Here is a 22508-nt window from a genome sequence, read left to right as displayed (position 1 = left end):
GGGGAAAAAAATGTCCATTTACATTGTAATAAGTCAATAAAATAATCAGCAGATTTGTTGATTAAATAAAACAAAATACAATAATGTGGGTGTAGCTGTGTATCATGTTTGTTATCCATCATTATAAACATTATTTTGTTCCAGAGTTGTATTGGGCAATGGCTGCCTGAAACCGTATGTGAAAAAATGAAACTATTAAAAATAAAATAAAAAGGTCGGCAAACTTATTAAGGATACTTAATTTGTGTTTAAAAGTGGTTAAGAGCTAAAACAAAACACATTTGTACCTGTATGTGGTTTAGTGGAATCTATTTAGTAATTTATTTAAGATTATTTTTCGTTTAACGTGAGTTAGTTGTTCTACAAAGCGGGTCGGCGATGACCAACCTTGTCTTACGTGACTGATTTCACTGAAACAGAGATACCTCTGACTGAAAATCCAAATAAACAGCGACAGAGTGCGTGACGTTACATCCTGTCATCTGGAGTTTTCACATCCGGAAGGTGGGGCTTTTGTTGCAGGAGCGGTTTGCTTTTGGAGAACCAATGTCCCGAAATGCACCATTAATGCAGTCATCAAGATAACATCAACCGACGGCAGAAATACAAATCCTGCTTTGGTAAGGCTTCAACATTTTGTTATTAGAGTGTAATAACTGTGTGTTTTTATGTACACGGCCGTTAGAGAGTAACAAAGTACCACACCTGTTTTAAGGAAGGACGAGCGACCAGTGGACCCCGAGGGCTGGCCGCTTAACGTAAAGATGCGTTCAAAGAACCCCTAATTCTTCTTAGGTTGAACTAACTAATTTAAATGTCTGCTTTGGTGTCGTAGTTTGCGTTTCATGTGTGACTATGTGAAACTGGTACAACGCTAACATTAGATGTAACATTAATAAGCGCTGGTAAGTTATGTGTCGGTTAGCTAGCGTTACCAGTTATTGTTGTTTAGGGTTAACGTTACTGGTATGGTCAACATTAGCTTTCATTTGTGTTGAATTTGCTTTCTTTTTTAGAAATGATAAGAGCAAATGATTTTTAATGTATTTGCATTCTTTTCACTAACGTTGTGGTGCTGCTTGTTTAGCAAATACGGTAGTCGTATTACGAAAGTCCATGTTTATGAGCTTTGTGATGATGGTCAGCTGTCGTTAGACACTAACGTTAGCGTTAGCTTATAAAGCTGTTAGAAACTTTACACGTTATGCTAGCGCTAAGTTACCGTTAGGCACATAATGTTATAATATAGGTGTTGCCGGTGGTTACGTGGAGCTAATATGCTTCATTAACGTTAGCTCATTGTTAAAATTAGCTGTCTTCATCTATATTTCCGTTGAGAATTACGCCAGCAGGGTTGTGCTGGAAAGTTTTCCCCTGTGAGGAGATGACACACCCAGGCTGGCCCATGCTTTCTTCGGCTAACGTGCTTATAATCCTAACTGTCAGCAAAAACTGTGACAGTAGTTTTCCACCACACTAGTTTGACATGTGTTAGTTAATTATGTGAGGTCTAATGCAGGTGTTTCCACATGATATCTCCTCTATGGACAATGTACTAAAGGGAATTAGAGACGTAAATCTCTTATTGTCTAGTGAACCTATTGTAACCCAGGTAAGGAGGACCTCTGCTGATCCCTGTGCCCTTACTCCTGTTAGGGCAGCTAGGAAATGTGTGTCAAAATACAAAAAGGTGAAAGCAGTATAGTTTTTTAAGGCATAACGAACTTATTTAAGTGTAAGCAGATGATTTTTTAAAACATATATACACTATATGGTGGTGGATAAAGATGTGGTTTTGGTGTTGAACACTGACTGTTGTGTTTACTGATGCTACACTTTGCTTATGGTGTAACATTTTTGACTCTTATCAGCCTTTTTTGTTTGCAGACAGGTGTGAGAGGATTGGGGGTAGTTTTGGCAAAGCAACACACTTATTCCATCTCATTAATAATACTCTTTTTTTTGGTATCGGGGAAAATGACAAATATAATTCATCATCCAGATCCTCCTGTCTCACGGGTAATTAAGGCCTAGTTTAAACAACCTAAAAAAACACTTAAACAAGCTGATTTATCATGCTTTCACCATTGTCTGCTTTACTTTATAAATACAGGATTTGGTGGTGTGCATTAGGGATGTGCTCCACTCCAGATTAGTCCTGTTATTTACTCAATACGTGCAGGGGAAAGAATAATCGATCACTCACTCGGTGCTTGTTGGCTTTTATCTGACGGCTACACCCCTAAGGCAATATTATCCATAAGCAAAGCCTGTTTGTTGTTGACAGATTTCACAGTCCTGAGACATTAGTTTTGACTAATGTGGCACAAGGCAATCACTTGTTTATAGAATAAAAAAAAAATACAATATAAATGTCCTGAATAAAGGGTTGAAATAAACTTAAAGAAGACTCATCGTCATCTACAGCTGAATCATTGCCAATCTGGTGTCTTCCAATGCTCATGGGTCATTCTTACAAAAAATAACTAATTCAAATTCCGAGTAATACATGAAAATGAAATATATAGTGAAACTGCAGTATATTAAAATGACAAGCTAAATATGTCTTATGTGTCTGTGGATTGCTTCTTGATTATTCTCTTATTGTTTTCTTAGGTTTGTAAAGATTCACTGTTGAACCGCTGATTCGCTCGGGGCCTCTAGACACGTCTGAATTAATAATAGTGTTTTGTGGTGGAATTTGAGGTAAACATTGAATCTCAGAGTACATCCTCAATATCAAATGAGAGCTGAGCACTATTACTGCATCCAAGACCCACTGCAGGTCGTTGGATTCATAACATTACTCACCACGACGTATACATGAGGGCCACTGCTTAAAAAACATGGCCTGCTGATGACACACAGCAAACAAACATTATCCAATGTAATGCATGAGACCACAGTGTTCTTTGTGAGTTTGCTCTGCAAATGGTGCAAACCATGCTCAGCCCAGAAGGTCATAACACTGTACACACAATTAGCATCTGGTCATAAGCCTTGGAGGATAACGGCAGGTTGAGTGAGATCATGCTTCAGTCAGTGAAAATAGCTGTTTCGTGTGTGTGGTCTCCCACAATTCATAGCCTGAAATCCCCTCTTGTGTATCCCCAGGTTAAGTTTGTTGAAGGTTAAACCCGTGAGTTAAGTTCAAGTCAGCCAGTCAGCAGGTGTCACTTATTATCACAGTTAACAAGTCTGGAATGACAGGCAGTCAACCCTCGTAAACAACTCATGGGCACATTGCTGATCTCAGCACAATCACAGCAGGCTGGGGGAAACCAATACAGGAATTGTTTTGCAGTCTTGTAGCACTCAACTAGTATCCTCGATGTTTTCAAATCTGATGCAGAGGGGTTTGTTTTGGATCTATGGTTGGCTGATATTTTTTCTGATTACCTAGTACAGGCTTTTATTTTTTTCCCCACCATAGCAAATAATTACTTACTGTAGAAAATGCTGTTTCAGACTTTTCAGGAAAATGCTGGAAACAACACTTAAGACTATCACCGGGAGTGAAAACTCCCCAGTGAAATTCAAACTAATTAAATAGCACAGAGTCTTGATCAGCATTGACCAGCATTGCATCTGCTTAATTCTAGCAACAACGCAGCTGGATTGTGGTTGTACTCTGGCACAGATAGATTTCTGCATAGTTGTAGACCCATTGCGAGCAAATGACATCAGGGGTGGAGAAAGGTCTTGTGAATGAGGCTGAGCCGGCTTTGCATTCCTCCTCTTTCTCTGTCAGGATTGTCTGGATCTTTATCCCTATCGCTCCAAACGTGCTCTTCTTCGCTTGAATGTTTCGTCCCAATGCTCAGCCCTCGGTTCCCTCCCTATTACTGCAACTTATCAGACTACGATGAGCATTTTCTGCAAGACTTGATTTACCCGATTTTGGACCTAACCTTGTTGGCTCATATCAAAGAGCCCCATCTGCTTTTCTGCTCAGGTTTTCATTTTCTGATGAGGTGCCTGAATGACCTGGTTCTTGGTGTGTAGTAGCACAGGAGTCAGAAAACCATCTGCTAATGATGTTGGCAGTGGAAGTAGAGGTAAAGGGCAGAAAGATTGGTGTCAGGTTTTTTTCGTTTTTTTACTGGACTTGGAAAGTGAGTGATTATGTGCAGGAGATAGTAATGTAGATAAGTGCATACCTAGGCGCCATCAATTGTCTGCTCTCTGTCAGCTGGGAAGAAGGGAGGTTCATATATTTTGTTTGAATGTAGGTAATTACTATGCTTCCCATGCCTGAGGATTTTAATTTTTTTTACCCATGTGGCCATTGCAGAATATGCAGGGAGCTGTTGACAACAATCCTGACACTCATCTGTCAAAATATTTGATCTAAAGCACTTCTTGCTAGACAGGTACATAGGAGAATTATTTTGCCTCTCTTGTTTATTTAAGTAAAAATAAATAAATAAAAGACAGGAAGGATTAAATCCTATTGTCTTTGGGCTATGAATGTTTGATAAAATGTACAATATGCTTTTGCAAGTAATTCTCAACTTCTTTTTATGTGAATCAGACAATTTTGTTTTCTTTCCCTCTTACAGGGGAAATAATTATTTTATGGGTAAAGTGATTTTTCTTCCCCCTAAGGCAACCAATATGACAGACTGGCATACATGCAGTAGATGTGATTGTTATGTTTATGAGGGACCAATTATGAAAAGCATTACATCCTGTTTCTTACAAGAAAGAGGAACAAGTAATGCAGATATTTGTTTGCAGAGCACCATGATAATTCAACTTTTTTGATACACCCACTGCCCTTAACCCACTGCTGGCATTCAGGGCCCTGTTTGCCTTAGTTAGGTTGTTGCAGAGGCTTTGTATGGGGCGTTTATAAAGAACTACTCGACCCACAAAATGACCATTTGTAAATCAAGTAGTTGTTTTCGTTACATGCCTCCAAGAAGTTAGGGCAAACATATTGATTGATTGATTGATTGATTGATTGATTGATTGATTGGGGACCTTGTTAAACAACAGTAAAACTACATTAAAACATCCGTTCACAAACTTGCATGCAGCATGTGCAGTATAATCCAAATCTCACTCATCCGGATGTATGCCCAGTACTTCCCAAACACGTGCATTTTTGCTAAATCTTCACTATTTAAAACTGAACTGAAAGTGAAACTTATCTATGCTCCCTTTGAAACCAGACTCCAAACAATGTCAGTACAAACAGTCTCTTGCACAGGAAAGTAGCGTGCTGGGGCACGTGCGTGCATTTAAACTCTGCTCAAGCAGAGCTCATGTGAACGTGCGTGCTCAGGCATGCCCAGGGCGAGCTTCTCGTAGGCAGAAGTGTTTTACATCATAACATTTTAGTGAAAGTATATGTGTGTTTGAGAAGTATTGAGCGTACAACTGAGAGAGTTGGAAAGTGCACAAGTTGTGTAAGCTTTGGCAAAGGGATGTTTTGATATAGTTTTGCTGTTCTTAAATGTGGTCACCAATAAATCAGTATGTTCAGAGCCACAACTATTTTATGCCATAGCAAATACACCATGAGAGTACAAGAACTGTGCTGAGTTCGGTCAATTTGAGTCCTCTATCCATTGTTCTACGTGTTTGTGTCTGTCTGTGTTAAAACATAGTGTGGTTCAGAAAATGGTGAGCAGTAACCTTAGTTTTAATGAGCCTGTCATTTCTTGTTTGGCAATATCAATAACATGCTAACACAACTTAAGCGTGTTAATATTCAGAGCCTGAGGAACTGGGTTTGCCATGTATGCCATGCAGTGTATGATAACACAATGTGACTTGAGTCGGAGGTATGTGTGGAGTGGAGAGATTTGAGATCCCTCTCATCACTCTTAACTCAGCCTCTTTTTCCTCCACTCTGCTCCACTGCTAATCAATCTGTTGACACACATGTGCCTTCTGAATGTGCTCTATACTCATGCAGACATGGCCATCATTTCTATAGCTAATAGGTTACAGTATGCTCTGTGGTTCCAGCATGGAAGTCTTTATGTCAGCGTGAAGTTGACATGGTACAGAAAACACCAAGGGGCGAGGTTTACAAGCATCATATGCTCCATTAACACATCAGAGCTGTGAGGGAGAGGAATACTAGGGGATTTTTGGTAGATTTTTTTTCTGTGCTGCTGTCATGGCTTACAGCTCCTCAAATTGTAAACCATGATAGCACCGCAGGCCTCTAGCATAGTGTAGGTGGTATGTAACTGAGCCTGTTGTGTCTCCTGTCAGGCAAATGAAAAAATATAAGGCAAGTTGGAGATAAGTAGTGGGCTGTTGGGAGTTACTCAGCAGGAACGAATAGATTTGTTAGTGAATGCATGCCAAGATCTGCGCTCTTCTTTCTATCCACCCTGAACCAATCCAGTGGAATGCATAAGTAATGGGAAAGACATGAGTGTTTGGATAAGATCATCAGGGTCGGATGCAGGGAGGTTAGAGAGGATATCTGTTGTGTGTTATAGGCTAGATCCAAAACAGCTTTTGCATCACAATGTCATCATGTATGTATTTGCTCTCTATATACAGTACCACAACATGGTGTGATGTTTTGTCTGAGTCATTGTTCTGGCAGCTGAATGGGATCAGTGAGGGAGGCTTCACTATACATTTGCACTTCCATGATAATGTCGATATGAATGAGAAAAAGGAAAACCATTTTAGAATAGAGGTGTGTATGAAAAAGCAGCTCACTTAGTGTTGCCGAAGTAGGAAGGATTGCACCACAGAGAGGATTTAGTTCCCCGCTGGCCGGCCTGCTGCCCGGTTTCGTCAAAGGCTCCTCTGTGCACTCCTCTGGCCAAGAGTTGTTAGTATGCATTGTGGGGTGCTTTTTGAGAATTTCTTCTTTGCTGTCGTATACCGTCTTTTTAATTGGGCCAAATAATTTCCTGATCTCCACCGGCAGTGACCGTTATAACTGCTGTATCTTAACTAAACACATTTGTGCAATGCCTCCACTGTAATCTGCTGTTAAAATGTGCATCGTTGGTTGCTCCGTGATAAACAAACTTTAGGATCCTGAATCCTAGTTGCTGCGTGTTACCCAAACCTCATGACTGAGGTGACTCATTGTTTTTCCCCACAGTGAGCTGTGATTATGACTAGTTAGATAGATAGCTGTCCAGAAGCAAAGGGCTCAGTCCCCACTTCACATTTGCTGAAGTACTAGTGAAAAACATTTTCAGTGTAGGAGCAGTAAAAATTGGACGAGACACAGCATGAGTTTTGCAGCTTGTTCATTAGTAAGGGAGTTGCGTATTGCTGGCAGCAGAACTATCAAGGAGGAATCTGTTTAGATGTAACAAGAGTCAGTGCTGTCTGAGAAAAAAACATGTTTTGAAAATATGATGAATATCAACATTTTTGAGTGGGAATTCACCATTATTTTCCCCCCTCAAATGACATCACATCCTGTAACGTCTGTTGTATATTCACATAGCATCAGTGCAACATCACTGTGTTTCAGTTCAGCTGCACCCACTGTAGGCCACCTCAGATTGTTTTGGTTGACTCATTTAGCCCACTGATGATGAGAGAAACAGCCACACTGAGCTAATCTCGCTCTCAGATCCTTGGGATCTTGTGGGTTGTTATTGGGCCAGTAAAGCCCCTGCTTTCTCCATCAGATGGGGAGAGGAAATCCCCTCACCCCTGTGACCTCAGGAATGCAGAGAGAGCGAGTCATCAGGTTCTCTGAAACTGAGGCACAGATATCTTGAATTTACACACACTTAATTTCACTTTCTTTTATCTAGACATTTCAGTACATGACATTAAATTTGTACATCACTATGTTCACACCTGGTTTGTTTGTACCAGTTAAACTCCTAGCACCTGCACATGTGAGAGAGCGTTCAGTGTTGGGCTGTACCCAACTCAGAATTCTTTTTAGTCAAATTGGATGTGGCTGTTTAACATGAATAATTTGACTATTTTCTACTTTTTCCCCATATAGTTTGGGAGGTTGAACAGGTTTTGACAGGTAGCCTATGTTCAGGGTGACGTTCATGTAATATGATAAACACGCCAAGTTAGTCCTGTGAGCTAAAGCCAAGTTAGCCTTCCGAGCCAATATATGCTAACTATGCTAACAATGGCTCAGAAATGTGTCGCAACATTTTTTGCCAATTCTAGACATCAAACAAATGTTAGAGGCTATCATAATATGTTGCTGTGAACTGTAAATTCATCACGTCTAGGCAGAATGCTGAAGATACCGTTATCTTGGAGTCTGACCGGGCAAAACCTCTCTCTCCGGCCAGCTGCCTTGATCTTACTGAAGCCCTTTTAACACGGTGATCACTGTAGGGCCATTTCATAGTCCCACCTTCATGCCGCCTTTGTATTTTTACACAGAAACATCCAAAGGTGACATCATGCAGCTCCCAGTGTGTGATTTTTAGATGGCATGCCAATGAAGTGGAATCAAAAGAGGCTTGACAGGTGTGACATGTAACAGTGCCTGCCTCTAGTGTGACATAAGATATGCGTCATCAGTGCTTTATAAATAATAATAATTATGTAACTCAGCAATAATCAGGAGCTCCGGCATCTTGTTTCCCAATTCGGTGACATATTCGGCCTTTTGGAGTTAGCTGCTAACTGCTATCACCTACTATTTAAATCTCCTGCAATGGGCTGCATACATTACATGTCATCCATGATCCCATCCTGCCAGCTTTACAGACATTGTTATGGCGCGCCTTGAAAAGGCAGTGTAAAGGGGCTTTAGACTTAACCTGGGTCTGGGTCCGCCCATATGCCTAAACTGGAGAGCAGTGTGAATGGAGGACTGAAATGTCCCTGTAAGTACACTGCATACTGACTTACCAAAAAAAAACTACTACTCACCCTGAAGAATCTCAGTTGACTGAGGGGTCTCCAAATAATGATTCAAACTTTGACTTTCAGAGGGCAGCCCTAGTTCAGTGACAGACCATACCCGAAGAAGGAGAGCGGCATATTCATGAACTGGAGAATATAATAGGAATATGTTCAAATACCAGTCACCATATTGTTATTAGAATCACGATTAAGTGATAAAATTGTTGGTTATTGAGCTCTTAATCATCCTCAAGCATACCTAAAGAAGAGCAAGGCTGATTGATGGTCATGTTCTATTTTAGGTAAATTGATGATTTGCCAGGCTTGATAGCATCAATACGAATTCTTTGGCTCTATGTGCTTGCTTTTATTAGTGTCTGTGCGAGCCCTGGCAAACCTTGTAGCATTCATGTCAGAGTGTTCAGATGAGCAGGAAGGGAACACTGACCCATTCTCCAAAGGGACTCCTGATGAATTCTTGTAGCCCACACTGACACTGATGTCATCTGTATTTCAGGAGCTTAGCGACCAGAGTTGTCTATTAGACCGTACCCCTCCTTCTCCATAACCCTACAACCCCTAAAAGGGCTAGCACCAAGCAGACTCCAGTAACATATCTGGGTCAAGCCTAAATATTAATTCCTCTTTTGCCAGTGCCCCCTGTGCCACATGGTTAACTGCATCTGGTGGAAGTATGGAGGAACACCTGCCCTGAGGTCTGAACTTCTTTGAAAAAGTTGCACTACGCTCTTTTAGTGCTAAGCAGGTATTTTCCCCGTTCAGATTATCAACTGTGATTGCTTTATTTATAGCATTGGGATATGATCTGTAGGTGCACATGCGCACAGGGAAGTGGGTTACAAGTGAATAATTTAGATAGTGACCCCTATGCGTAAATGCTGAGTTTGGCATAGGTTCTTTCAGAAGGTGTGTAATTGTGTGTGTATGTCTGTGTGGATATCCTTCCTATGAGACCTTTTACTGGCCTGGTTACTGATAACAAAGACAGGAAGAGCACAGGTCAGGCTTCCTGGTCAGGGAGAGTGGAACCATGGTGCCACATGCTCAGCATCCACCGCCGTCACACTATGGCTGGCATACTAAAGTGTAGGTTAATTTGATGCAAACCACATGTTCCCTTTTGCTTGTGGACAGTGCAAGAAAATGTTGCAGCAAGTGCTCACATGCACAATTGCCCAGTTATTTGTTTATTGTAGGGTTATGATACTGTCTCTACATTTCTAATGAAACCTTAATGTAAAAATGCAAAAAACCACCACAGTAAGATGTATGAGTTTTTTTTCCTGCCATCAGCAGGATTGTTTTTTCTCCTCAGCCTCGTCTGGTTAACTCTCAGTGCATGCTCATCTCTCTGTATGAGCTGAAGTGAAATGTTTACTGTTAGGGAGGAGCAGGTTGGGAATAATGCCATGAATCAGCTCAGTGCTCCCATTAGTGAGACATCCTGAGAGGAGGGAAGATATTGTTCTTTCTATAGATAGAGATAAAATGATAGGCAGAAAGGAGGTAAAGGAAAAAGTGATGATGTGACAGCAGCAGTATTGAGTCATCTGACAGACAGACTTTCAGGATACCAGCTCAGGGTGTCTGTCACAACTCAAAGGCTTCTCTGCTTAAGTTACTATTTGTTTGTATTTATGTGACATCTATGTACAGTATCACCAACCAGATGCTCAACTGTGTATTTGTTCAGAGTTGGTAGTGAGGTGAGTAAATAGCTGGGCGTTGGGTCACTGGTTTCTTACTGTTGACCTATTCAACAGGATTGTCAAGGGTGGACCCCAGATAACAGTGTGTGCTTACACCTAAAACTGAGTTCAGTATTTGCAGAAGGGTTAACTTATGAATGCTGAATGTCATTTGTAGTAATCAGACAGAAAGCAGTATAATTGTGTCAGGAGGCTAGACCACAGGAAGTGATGGGCTTGGACTTCTGCTGTGTCATAAGAACACAGGATATTGGCTATTTGGTTGAACTCCCGGAGACTGTCTCAGTGGGCCAAGATGCATCCTATAATCCAGACGTACAGGATTTCACTTTTGTGTCATTTTCTGTCATTCACGTACAACTATCGGTCATTACAATGAAAGGCAAAATGCCAGACCATGTCTCTGAAGGATTAAACAATCATTAAAAAGGCCATTAGTGGCTGTGTTTATGGCCGTTTTAATGCAGTGTACCATAACAGTCAAACTAGGGATGCTCAGTATTGAAATTTGTGCCAATATCCAATCATTGTTTATGGTAATGTCTGCTGATAGAGCTATAATTCTTCATTTCTCTGCAATAAGAGCACAAGGCCTCTTCCCACAAGTGGCCTATCATACAGAAATGTGATCCTGCGGTCAAAGATATAACAACTTAAATAGCACTTGCAGTGTTCGGGAAATATCCACCCAGTTGACATCTACTAGTTGTAGATTGATTAACTGTTTTAACTTGCCTACTGATCAATCTGTGCACATGTGGCAGTCTTTAGACAGTCATTTCCTCTCAATCCAAACACTGTGCAGGCTAAGACATGGCAGGCAGACATTTACAACGTAGTCAGTTTTCCGAAGTTGTGTCTGACAGAGATAGAAGATATGGAAGTCAAGTGAAAGCAATTAACTCTGAGCTTTCACCTTCCGAGGGCAGGGCCCATATAGTGCAGATAGATGGCCAATGACATCTCCCGTCTTTTAAACGAGGCTAGCACATGGTGCCCTATTTTAATTCATCCCTAAATGCTGTCTCGCAGTGGAGAATGATAGCTTCATTACTTCTGATCAGCTGCAATGACCTTTTGATGGCGAACTTTATAAAGTTCCAGGATTCATGAGTAGGCAATTTGGCACTTTAATGGGAATGGTGGGGGTTAGGATTCAAGATTTGTTGGAGCAAAGCCTAGCACCTTGGCACAGCAAGTTACTGTCATAGGAAAAGCTGTGAAGTAACTACTGTCATCTGTCCACACACTTGTGTTCTCTCTGTACGGAGGTTTGTGACTGTAGGTATTGATATGTTCCAACTTGTCATTCACAGGTTGTGTCAGAAAGTGTCAGAGTGCAGAGGAAGTGTATGTGTGAGTGTGTGTGCATGTGTGTGTGAAAGAGACACAAAGAAGAATACAGTGATGGCTACCAGTAAAAGTAAAAACCAGAGCTCTCTGGCACTGCACAAGGTGATAATGGTGGGCAGTGGAGGCGTGGGGAAGTCAGCTCTCACTCTGCAGTTTATGTATGACGAGGTGAGTTAACACACCCCATGAACACATTATGAGAATACGTAACCTGCAAAATGACCATTTGTTACCATTACTCACTGTGTTACGTTGAATTTGTGAAGAAACGTTTTTCTCGTATGTGTCCACGGTGAATTAACAACAGCAAAACTTAACTAAAACATCCATTTACGAACTTTCACACAACTCATGCAGTAATGTCAAAGTCTCATTTATCAAGTTGTATGCTCGGCACTTTACAAACACATGGATTTTCACGAAAATGTTACAGTAAAAAACACTTCCCCCTGCGAGTAGTGCGCCCTGAGTGTGCCCATGTGTATTAGCTCCTTTTGAGCAGAGTTCAAATGCATGCATGTGCCCATGCTTACTTCACAGCCTTGCATGAGACTGTTTGTACTGACATCTTTTAAATCATAGCAGTTAAAGCCGCTACAAGGAACTTTTAACTGGATATGCAAAAGTCTCTCGTTTCTGCTGATGTCTGTGCGTGACCTACAACAGCAAATGAGACCATCGGTGTGAAGATAAGCTATTTCTATATAGTGTATATCCATACCTTTAGGAAACTGTGTCCGGGTCCGCCCCAGGTCGCTTCCAGGACGAAATGATTTACGGCACTAAGACGGCACACGTCATCTTACCTAGCTGTTTACATTTATAGTGACTCTTATAAATAGTCGCTATTCCTCCTCCTCGACCCGATGTCTGCGGGGAGTTAAAATAGCAGCAATCATCGGGTAAAAGTTCTGTGAAAGCACTGGACTCACCAACAGTCAGCCACGTCTCAGTCACACAGAGAAAATTCAATCCTCGGAAGTCAGGAAATCCTTCAGGATAAATGTTTTGTTCGCTAGTGATCTAGCATTTACCAGCCCAATCCTGGCAGGAGCTGGCGGGTCCGCGGCGTTAGCTGTCCGGGGAGCCACACACAGAGGCCGCAGGTTGCGCAGATTCACCCCGCGCCAGCGGGGACGAGGAGAGCAGGGGTCGCGGGGCTAGAACACCTCATCCGGGCCGACGACAGGTACCAGCCAGGCGTCGACAGAGTCCAGCGAGTGCCGAGAAATAAAGAGGCAAGGCACCGCTCCATACTCAGTCCAAGAAGCTGTGGAAGTGCTCGCCAAACAGGCCTTCAGCCTTACCAGCCGACTGCTGCGTTTACCCCGGCGACAGTGGTGCTTACGCCAGAGAGGTGGAGCTGGGGCGCGGCAGAGGTGAGCTGGGATCCCCGATAGGAGCGGGGGCAAAGTTTTCCTGTCTTGTTGTTTCATTCATCCCCAAAACAAACACATGCGCGAGCCAGGTAAACGTCTTTACGACAATATGCGCTAGAGCTCATGGGAAATGTAGGCTTCATTCCGGCAAAACACTACCATTTTTGTCCACAGGGTCGGATGAAGTATTCCTTCAATACTGCTTTGGGTTCAAGGTGACCACATAGATAGAGAAGAGGAAGAATGCCTTTATTGTCACTGCACACAGTACGACAAAATTTGCTTTGCAACTCAAAAACAGTACATTAACATTCCATACTTGCATGCTGGCTCACATCCACACACACACACACACACACACACACACACACACATCTTCCATATACATAAAAAAGAAGTGACATATCAGTAGCTACTATTTGTACATTGTGCCAAATGCTATTGCACCCTATAAAGATATTATTGCAATTTATAAAATACTATGGCACGTGATAGGTAGGGTTTCAACAGTAAGCACAGGTCAGAAGCACCTCTTTGTCTAACCAGTTCACTTTTTTATTTTGTATCCAGTGTCCTAATCTCAATATCACCTATTTGCTTAACATGTTGACATTGTCAGCACTTCCTCTAAAGTCTTTCTTTCAGTGGTTCACCAATGGAAAGCTTTTAACTTAAAAGAAATGCAATGAGTGTTCAATTCAAAATGGTTCAGAAAACTGTAAAGCTGCTTCTGTTACATGGAAGTAGGAACATGAATTTAGGGAACAACAGTGACTCCTACGTCACAGAGCTGCTACAAAACTACTAAAAGGTCAGCATGGATTCTTGTAAAAAGACACTTTTCTTAAGTCCACTGCTTGCTCGACCATATACATTGTGTACTGTGACAGCAATCACGTTTGGCTCTCCCACCAAGCAGCATCTCAGCTGCGTATTTCAGTCATGTCTGATGTCCATTAGATGGCTCAGAAATGCTTCCATTTAACCAGTGTAGCAGTCTACATATAACTGCTCATGCTTTACTGATTCTTTATACATTTAAATATAACTGGTAGCATTTTTCATGCTTGAACTTTTTCAAAGAAATGTATCTCTTCGTCCCCAGTTTGTGGAGGACTACGAGCCCACCAAGGCAGACAGCTACAGGAAGAAGGTGGTTCTGGATGGGGAGGAGGTCCAGATCGACATTCTGGATACAGCCGGCCAGGAGGACTACGCTGCCATCAGGGACAACTATTTTCGCAGCGGGGAGGGCTTCCTGCTGGTCTTCTCCATCACAGAGCATGAGTCCTTCACTGCTACTGTGGAGTTCAGGTACTGTACCCTACCTTCATCTGTCTGTGTGTGGATTCTAAAGACCCTGTGGGAGCTTAGACTACAATAATTACATATCAACCAGTACATGTTGCTGATATAATGTTTGGTTATATTGTTGTTATAGAATTCATTTGTACTAGACAAGGGCCACAAACAAGCATTTTTTTGCTTCCAATCCCAGTCCAAGAAATTTCATAAGAGTATCTGCCAGTACCATGTCCTAGATTAAAAATGCAAATCCAGGTAAGAAGATTGTTTAGGAGCTCTGCATTTAGAAAAAGATAACCTGCAGCACAGATTCGCTTTGATGGTTTTCTATAGTGTGTTATGCAATTTTATATTTTGTTGCAGCAGGAAGGTTTGGATAGGATTTAGAGGGCCCCTCTTTAACATGAACAAAATGCTGACGCTCCAGTGCAGATTTCAGTCAACAGCACTGTAGAATCATGTACACCTGCAAAATGTTGAGAAACCAGAAGTAAAGTGATTGTCATTACATCTGTCCGGGAATCATTATTTGACACACTTAATGATTTGAATTAGGAAATGGCCCAGGCTCTTTGAAGGAACACCATCAATAACGAAATGCCCCGAATGGCATCTATACTGATCTTGCCACCCAGCTCTTAAAATGTTTTTTAATGAACTGTACATTTTATCACAATCAAAAGACATGTATATGGAAAAGTGGCAAAAATACCAACAATACACAAACTGTGCCGGCAGGGAGCAGATCTTGCGGGTGAAGGCGGAAGAGGACAAGATCCCTCTCCTGCTGGTAGGGAACAAGTCGGACCTGGAGGAGCGCAGGCAGGTATCTGTGGACGAGGCCCGAGGGAAAGCCGAGGAGTGGGGCGTCCAGTACGTCGAAACATCAGCCAAAACCAGAGCCAACGTTGATAAGGTGAGTCCACACACATTATTCACACATATTATAAATTGATGTATTTCAAATTTGGGATATCGATTTATCTACGTCAGGTTTGCATGTTATGATTGTTTTTCTCTCCCCAGGTGTTTTTTGACCTGATGCGTGAAGTTCGAGGCAAGAAAATGTCCGAAAACAAAGATAAAAACGGAAAAGGAAAGAACAAGAAGAACAAGAAGAGCTTCAGAGAAAGATGCTGTTTACTTTGAACACTTCATGGACCTTGACAACCCACAGTACAGCTGTTAAGTTGGGGGAACAAAGCAGAGCGTCCTTGCCATTGTCATTCAAACGAAATTTGATCTTTTTTTAATAGCTGGTTTTAGTTTAGTAATTAGAACAATCTCAACCTCTTTTTTTTTTGTTTTTGATTAATAAAATCTGAGTTGCTGTTTCATTGGAAGATAACCACTGTTGTGACTGTGACTCGGACTGCAGTTCCTGATGGCTCACAGTAAGCCAATGACCAAATTGACATTGACACTAACTCTGCTGCTCAAGACATTTCTCCACTGTTAAACTCAGCGATTATACTGCCTTTGACTTAGGTTCAGTGTGTTTTACACCAGAATTGTTGAGTCTTTGTCAAGTAAACAGTGCTCTTAATTTCTTTACCTACTCTTAATCTTAACCTTTATAATCCTTACTCTATGTTAGTATAGACCCCTTGAGTCTATGTTCATCAATTTACCAGGAACTCTAATGCTGCTGTCTGTCTTATTTGTGATCAGTTATGATGACACTTAATGTCATGTCTATTGAAGATGTTGGCCTCATTCATTCATCTGTCCAGACTCTGATCTTTACGATTTCAGAGCACGTTTGGAATGGCTGGAATTTCTTTTTAAAAATATTCTCATTTTTGAGCCCTTGAGGCTGCTGGTTTTTCTTTTAGTTCTTCCAAGGATTTGTGATTTTCCGACCACAGAAGAATCAGTGCAATCAGAGGACGTGTTGCCAAACAGGGTAATTTCATTCCACTGCTATCAGGCCTTACTTGATTACTGCAAATCAATCAAAGGATGCTTTGCAGGTTTTTTAGGACTACTGCAAGATAAAATGTTTGGTGACTGTATATCACAGAAAAACCCAAATTTATGGTGAGGATTTGTATCACTCAGCTCTCAGAGCTTCATGTAGATATTTTAGCATTTGTTAAATATTCTAAGGCTGTAAAGAGAAGGTTGTAATGTGATTACTTGTATTTTTTAGTTATGTTCATATAATCTGGCCCTTCCTACCTTCCTCACAGTGCAGAATACTTCCTGTTTTACATGATTGTTGAAAATTGGAGTCTGTACTGTGAGACAGGGGTTGACAATCCAGGACGCCATCATGCTTCTGGTCCACAATGTCATAATAATCAATAACGTCTTATTTCTCTTAAAAATTTTGATGTTCTTTTCATTCTTTGGTCTTCTTAATAACATGCACTACATTGCCAATACCTAAGAGGTGGACTTCATGTTGAATGGAGTCCCACTGGAGACTTTTAAACAGTTTGTGCCAACAAAATCACAGAAAAATCAGACTATGTTTGTGGATGTACAGTATGTATGTTAATTAACTGAGTGAGTGTGCAGAAAATTGTACTACCTACTTTTATGTGTCTGTGTGAGTGGACCTTGTGTGAGGGCGCCAACTTCTTAACTGTTGTTTAATCAAGTGCTTCAGTGAACAAGATGTTTCTACCACTGCCTAAACCTTTCTTTGTAACATGTCCTCCCTTCTTTTACTTCCTACTGCTGTGAGTGTGCTTTTGTCTCTGCAGCGAGTGTTTACGAATAAATCCTTTTTTTTTCTTTGTAAGTGCTAGTCATTATTTTAAATATATTCATATGTCACAAGTTCACACTGAGCAATCCTGATTTTAATTTTTTTATTAGAACCATAGCAAGAGATGATACACATTTGATCTAATTGAATTTTGAAACCAATTAAATTCAAAGTGAATTGGCTCCCTCCAGTAGTGTGAGGGCTGCTTATTGCCCTCCTCTGGCTGGTGGAGGCAATGGATCTGCTCTTGCTACTCACTGTACGGACACTGTACAGTTACCCTGGCATTACCCACTGAAGTAAAATGTTATGGTTGTCATTTGTTGTTCCCTTTGGGGCATTCTGTGTCCCAGTTTAGTCAAAAAACCCAGCAGTTACTCACTTTGCATTGATTGTTCCTCTGCCATCTAGTAAAGAATGCCAACGGCCTGTTTTTCTCGAATTTGACAGTGATATACTACCGCAGTTTTTATTAACCTTACAGGCTTATCTTACATGGCAGCATGAGAGTAACACACCCTCAAGATGAACCAGTCGTGGGCTCTCATTGCTGAACCCCTCAGGGTGGCTGGGTCGGTGAAACTCATTTCACAACATGAAAACAGGGTTGACTACATCACCAGGCAAAGACAAACCATGTATCACTTAGAAAATACTTTTCTTGCGAAGGATGGCAGGAAGTCTCTTCCCTCTGTTGTGCAAAAGGAAGGAAATATCACAGACTTTTAGTACGACTGCACATCCTCTATAGCTAAACATGAGAAAGCAGTTTGTGTTTCATGTCACAGGGCCTGTCCAAACAGAAAACGGGCCAAACTTTAACTTAAGAACTGCTTTTATGTTGCTGTAGTACTACGATAGGGACTTGTTTGTGTCTTTTGAAAGCAGTGGTGCCTTTATGTTGGGAATAAAAGATGATAGATTGGCAAAATAAGAAAATAATTAGTAGCTTTAGGAGGCTGTGGCGTGGCCATGTTTTAAGCAAGCATGAGGGTAGTTATATTCTGTGAAACTACATAACCTAGGGCATCCATTGATACCAACCATGTCAGTGAGGGTGTTAACGTTACAAAGTTCGGCAAAATTTTGGCAAACAATCAGCTGGCATTTTCACAGAGGTTTCACTCACCTCAAGATACCTAAATGAAAATGGGTTCTAGGGGTACCCACAAGTCTCCCCTGAACTTAGGAAGGCTTATTCATGTTTTGTTCCTCACAATCCATGTACTACTTCAAGTTAAAGCTATCGATCACCCAACATATACATAACATTAAAATAGGATTGTTGTGGACTTGGTTTTTGGTTTTGGTGTGCCACCCATAGATTTTCAGTGGCCCAATCTTGCCCAAAATTTCTGTGGGTGCTACTGCTCAAAAGTGAGTGTATAGTGACCTTATTCTGCTTTATTTTGAAATCTCCTGCAGGGATTGATGATTTGCTGTGATTTCTGTATTTGGCAGAACAATCATCTGGGAAAGGAAAGTTCATCTCTTCCAGTGCTATTTTAGCATCAAGTCCCCTTCGGTGTCAACATTCAAACATCCCTTATGTCCTCAAATCAATTGCCTGTTTGTTGGCAATGCAGCTTCTCCAGTTTGTGCATCTTAATAGCACCAGAGATAACACTGTTAACTTCTCTGGTCTTTTGGATAGGATTGTGTATTTACAAGTATTGATCAGTCAGGGCGACACCAGGTGAATTCTTAAATGTAGTGCCCACCTCTTAAAAGAAAGAGTGCAGAGAGGAATGCTGTGGGGGATTTAAACGTGTAACATTAATGGCAGCCACTGTTCTGTATTTGCTGCATGCCTCACGTAAACAAACTAATCCCTCTCAATTTATATCACTGGTGAAACCTACCAGGCTTTAAAGCCCGTAGCAGCATTTCCACCAGAGGAGCTAAACATGTCACAGCTCTGATAAGCACATTTACCTGCCTGACACTCACCTCTCTGGATTTCCACTCTCCCCCTGCACCTCTAAGTAGGCAGATTAGGTGGTCCGTTAAACCCGCAGGAAGGCACTTATTTAGAAATATATGAAAGGGCAAAGTGAGCCAGGCTAATGACCGATGCAGTGTCACCGGCGCACTCTCGGGTCTTTTATCATTCTGTAGAGAGGGCCCCCGTCCTCTGAGTAACCCTCATTATATCTGAGCTAATGTTGGCGATGAGGATGTTCATGTGATAAAGCACCATCACAGTCCTTCATTATACAGAAAGAGAAACAGACTCGGTGGAATTGTGCTCGACCTATAAGATGAATGCAATGGACAGAGAATAACTCCTATTTTAGCGACTGTGCCACATCCTGCTGTCTGCATGGTGCGTCTCAGAGGGGAGACGAGTTCACTCTTTGACCATGGGATGGCAGTCTTGGTATTCTCAAGACCCAGTCTGCTGTTCTGCATCATTAATGCTGTCTCTATGCGTCCCCCTGCTAGGCTTCATTTGATGCTCACCATTGACTGAATGAATGAATGTTTATCAGCCCTTAAACAATGTGTTCATGCAGAATTAATGAATAGTTTGTAATTATCTGTTTATATATTAATTAACACAAAGTATCACAACATCAGCAATATCATTAGTTAAATCTTTGTATTTTATTTTTAGAATTCATAATTAACTTTCCTTGGACAAAGTTAACATTACCTGCTGTGCACAAAAAAAAACATTCAAGACATAATTAAGAAGTAGAAGAAATCATCCGTATCATTCCTTCATGAAACAAATAACATTTGTTATACAATCATGTGTGATAGATAAACAATTTACTGACATGAAAGTGACAAAAAGTAAAAACCAGTTATTGTCAACTGTATACATCAACTGTGACACCGATCTTTAGCACTTTACTGTGAGGGCGGATCACACACATGTCGAGTTTCACCATATTGCCAATGTTGGCGTCATGTCAGTCACTTTAGAACAGAGCAGTGTATTGCTGCGGTTATCGCTGTCAGAAAAAGAAAGCAAACCTATTTGGACTGTCATGAAACAACAGCCCATACTTCTTCTACCTCCACTGTGAGGCTGTAATAGCAGAACTATCAGCAGCTTCACACTGCAGCACAAATGACTGTCAGTGGGAGAAAGAGAGAAAGCCTGTTTGAAACGTCTCTTATTTTCCCTGCCATTCTTGCCTTTTAAAAAGAGTGAGGTGCTCCCTCAGCAAGTCCTCAGTGCAGATGGTGTCCTCATATGTTCCCGTCTCCGTGTGTATATGTGTGTGTATATCTACTGTACAAAAGATCCACCGTGGTTAACAGTTTAATGGAAAAGTCTATCAGTAGACTCACCACTTCATATAATAAATTGAAGCCCCTTCTTACATGTTAAGCTTTTTGTTAATTCCTTAATAGACAATTAGATATAAAGTGATAAGGGTCAGACCAGGGTATTACTTTATTCCTATTAAATCATACAGATGATGTGTGCTCATTCTAATCGGAACATTAATGTTCATGGATTTTGAAATTAGAGACTTTCCATAGTTCTCTCCCAGATATTTTTGTACGTTCTGTTCTCAAAGTAGGTTTTTCAATTTTAATATTTTGCATGTTTTCCTTATTGTATGTGACTACATTCCCTGACCGATTGTCATGTAGCATTTCCCATCTGTTTAACAGCTTGTGACATACTTTTGCATTGGAGTTGTACCATTTAGAGCTGGTAGTAGTTACCAACCTGGAAGTCAGCCCCCTCCAAAGCGCCAGAAAATTAATCTGAGGTGAGTTAAGGTGATTAATGGGGTAGGACAGAAAAGAAAAGAAAGTTCTGCTACACAAATTAGTTTGGACTCAGACATTTTGCAGCCTAAAGGCTTTGCTTTCACTCAGGGCTGCAATCACCTGCATTGGAGGGGACCATTTTTTAACGGACATCTTCTGTAACCCTTGAGGGGCGGTCTCAGGGAAAATCCCCCAGGAGAAATTTTTAGAAATTTAACAGCTAGACTAAATATTTTAGAGCTTTTTTAAGCAAATATCGTAACTCGAAGTTCTCAAAGTTGTGATGACTGAGTGTCATTTCAGGGAACCAGCATACGATTGAGGAAGAGTGCACACACTATGACTTTTTTAATGATTTGATGTTTTTTTAACAACATATTTACACTTCGCAAAAACTATAACAGTCAACAGTGATGTAGAATACATAACACTAATATTACATTGTAGTTTGTCCCCTCCATTGTCCTCCAAAAATATATTCTAAATACTGCATAGCTTTAACACTTCCTGTTTGTCAGTTCTTGACTCACGAAATCAAAGATGAAGGTTCAGCCTCTGGGACTGCTAACAGTGTACTGGTTTGTTATGATTTATGAGGCTATAGTAGATGAAATGTCCAAATGCTCCAAATAACTGAGTCCAGTGAATGGCATGAGACATCTGGACTACAATAGCTGTGAAACTGTATGCCAAACATTGCCAGGCTACATCATTTGATAGTCAATCAAAACTACATGTTAGAGCAAATGAATTACAGTATCATGCAGTACATTACGTGAGTGCCTACAGTTGCAGCAGAGGGGTTCAATAAAGCCCATCAGATCTCCAGCAGACCTGAACAGACCACCACTTGGACGAGTAATAACAAACTGACAACTGAAACATCCCGGAAAGAAACAGCCATTTAGCCTGTCAGAAACAAATTTCTCCAATAATAAATGGCGAAATTGTTAAAAGTGCTATAATTACTGTTGTTTGTGATTTACGAAATAATTGTGGCTCACTCTGCCTGCTCTATAATTTACAAAAGACTCGCTAAACCTGCCTCACAAATTGAGCGGCGATGCACCTTCAGTGACGGATGTTGAATGCAGGGTGAAAGTCATAATCCTAACACTGTTCATATGAGTGTGTCTATTTTGCAGCTCCTTTTCACACAGTGATTCTAGCTATATGCAATTTATGAAGTCTTCCATTTACTTCCTCAAATGCTGTGTTGTGGGGCTGTTACCCTGGGAACAATCTGGTGCACAGGATGTAATGCATGTTGCAATTTCACTTTGGCTGAACAGACAAAGAAAAAGACATCTGCTGACAATCACCATAAACCTCAAACATACCATATACTGATAATTAAAAATGCAAATCTTGTGAGCTACCAGTAAAATGTTAGTCAAGTATATTTGCATTCATCATTATATAACAACATTTAGAATACACTTACCAAATGCTGCATACCTTGAG

The 22508-nt window shown here is 41.0% G+C and overlaps 1 protein-coding gene across 2 annotated transcripts; it reads left to right on the top strand.

Moving 5' to 3' along the window:
• The first annotated feature begins 483 nt into the window (after positions 1-483).
• LOC117251556 (ras-related protein Ral-B) lies at positions 484-17342 on the top strand. 2 transcript variants are annotated; one of them, XM_033617995.2, is made up of 6 exons: positions 493-620; positions 9481-9592; positions 11873-12077; positions 14394-14602; positions 15332-15509; positions 15620-17342. In XM_033617995.2, exons 3-6 carry the CDS (start codon positions 11964-11966, stop codon positions 15740-15742), a joined length of 624 nt encoding a protein of 207 aa, XP_033473886.1. In that variant the 5' UTR covers positions 493-620; positions 9481-9592; positions 11873-11963; the 3' UTR covers positions 15743-17342. The 2 variants fall into 2 exon arrangements, with proteins under 2 accessions (XP_033473885.1, XP_033473886.1); XM_033617994.2 differs by lacking the exon at positions 9481-9592 and having other exon boundaries at positions 484-620.
• The last annotated feature ends 5166 nt before the right edge of the window (positions 17343-22508 follow it).

This window comes from Epinephelus lanceolatus, chromosome 14 (genome assembly GCF_041903045.1).
Source record: "Epinephelus lanceolatus isolate andai-2023 chromosome 14, ASM4190304v1, whole genome shotgun sequence".
NCBI classification, from domain to species: domain Eukaryota; kingdom Metazoa; phylum Chordata; class Actinopteri; order Perciformes; family Serranidae; genus Epinephelus; species Epinephelus lanceolatus.
This window is presented reverse-complemented; position numbering and strand designations above follow the sequence as displayed.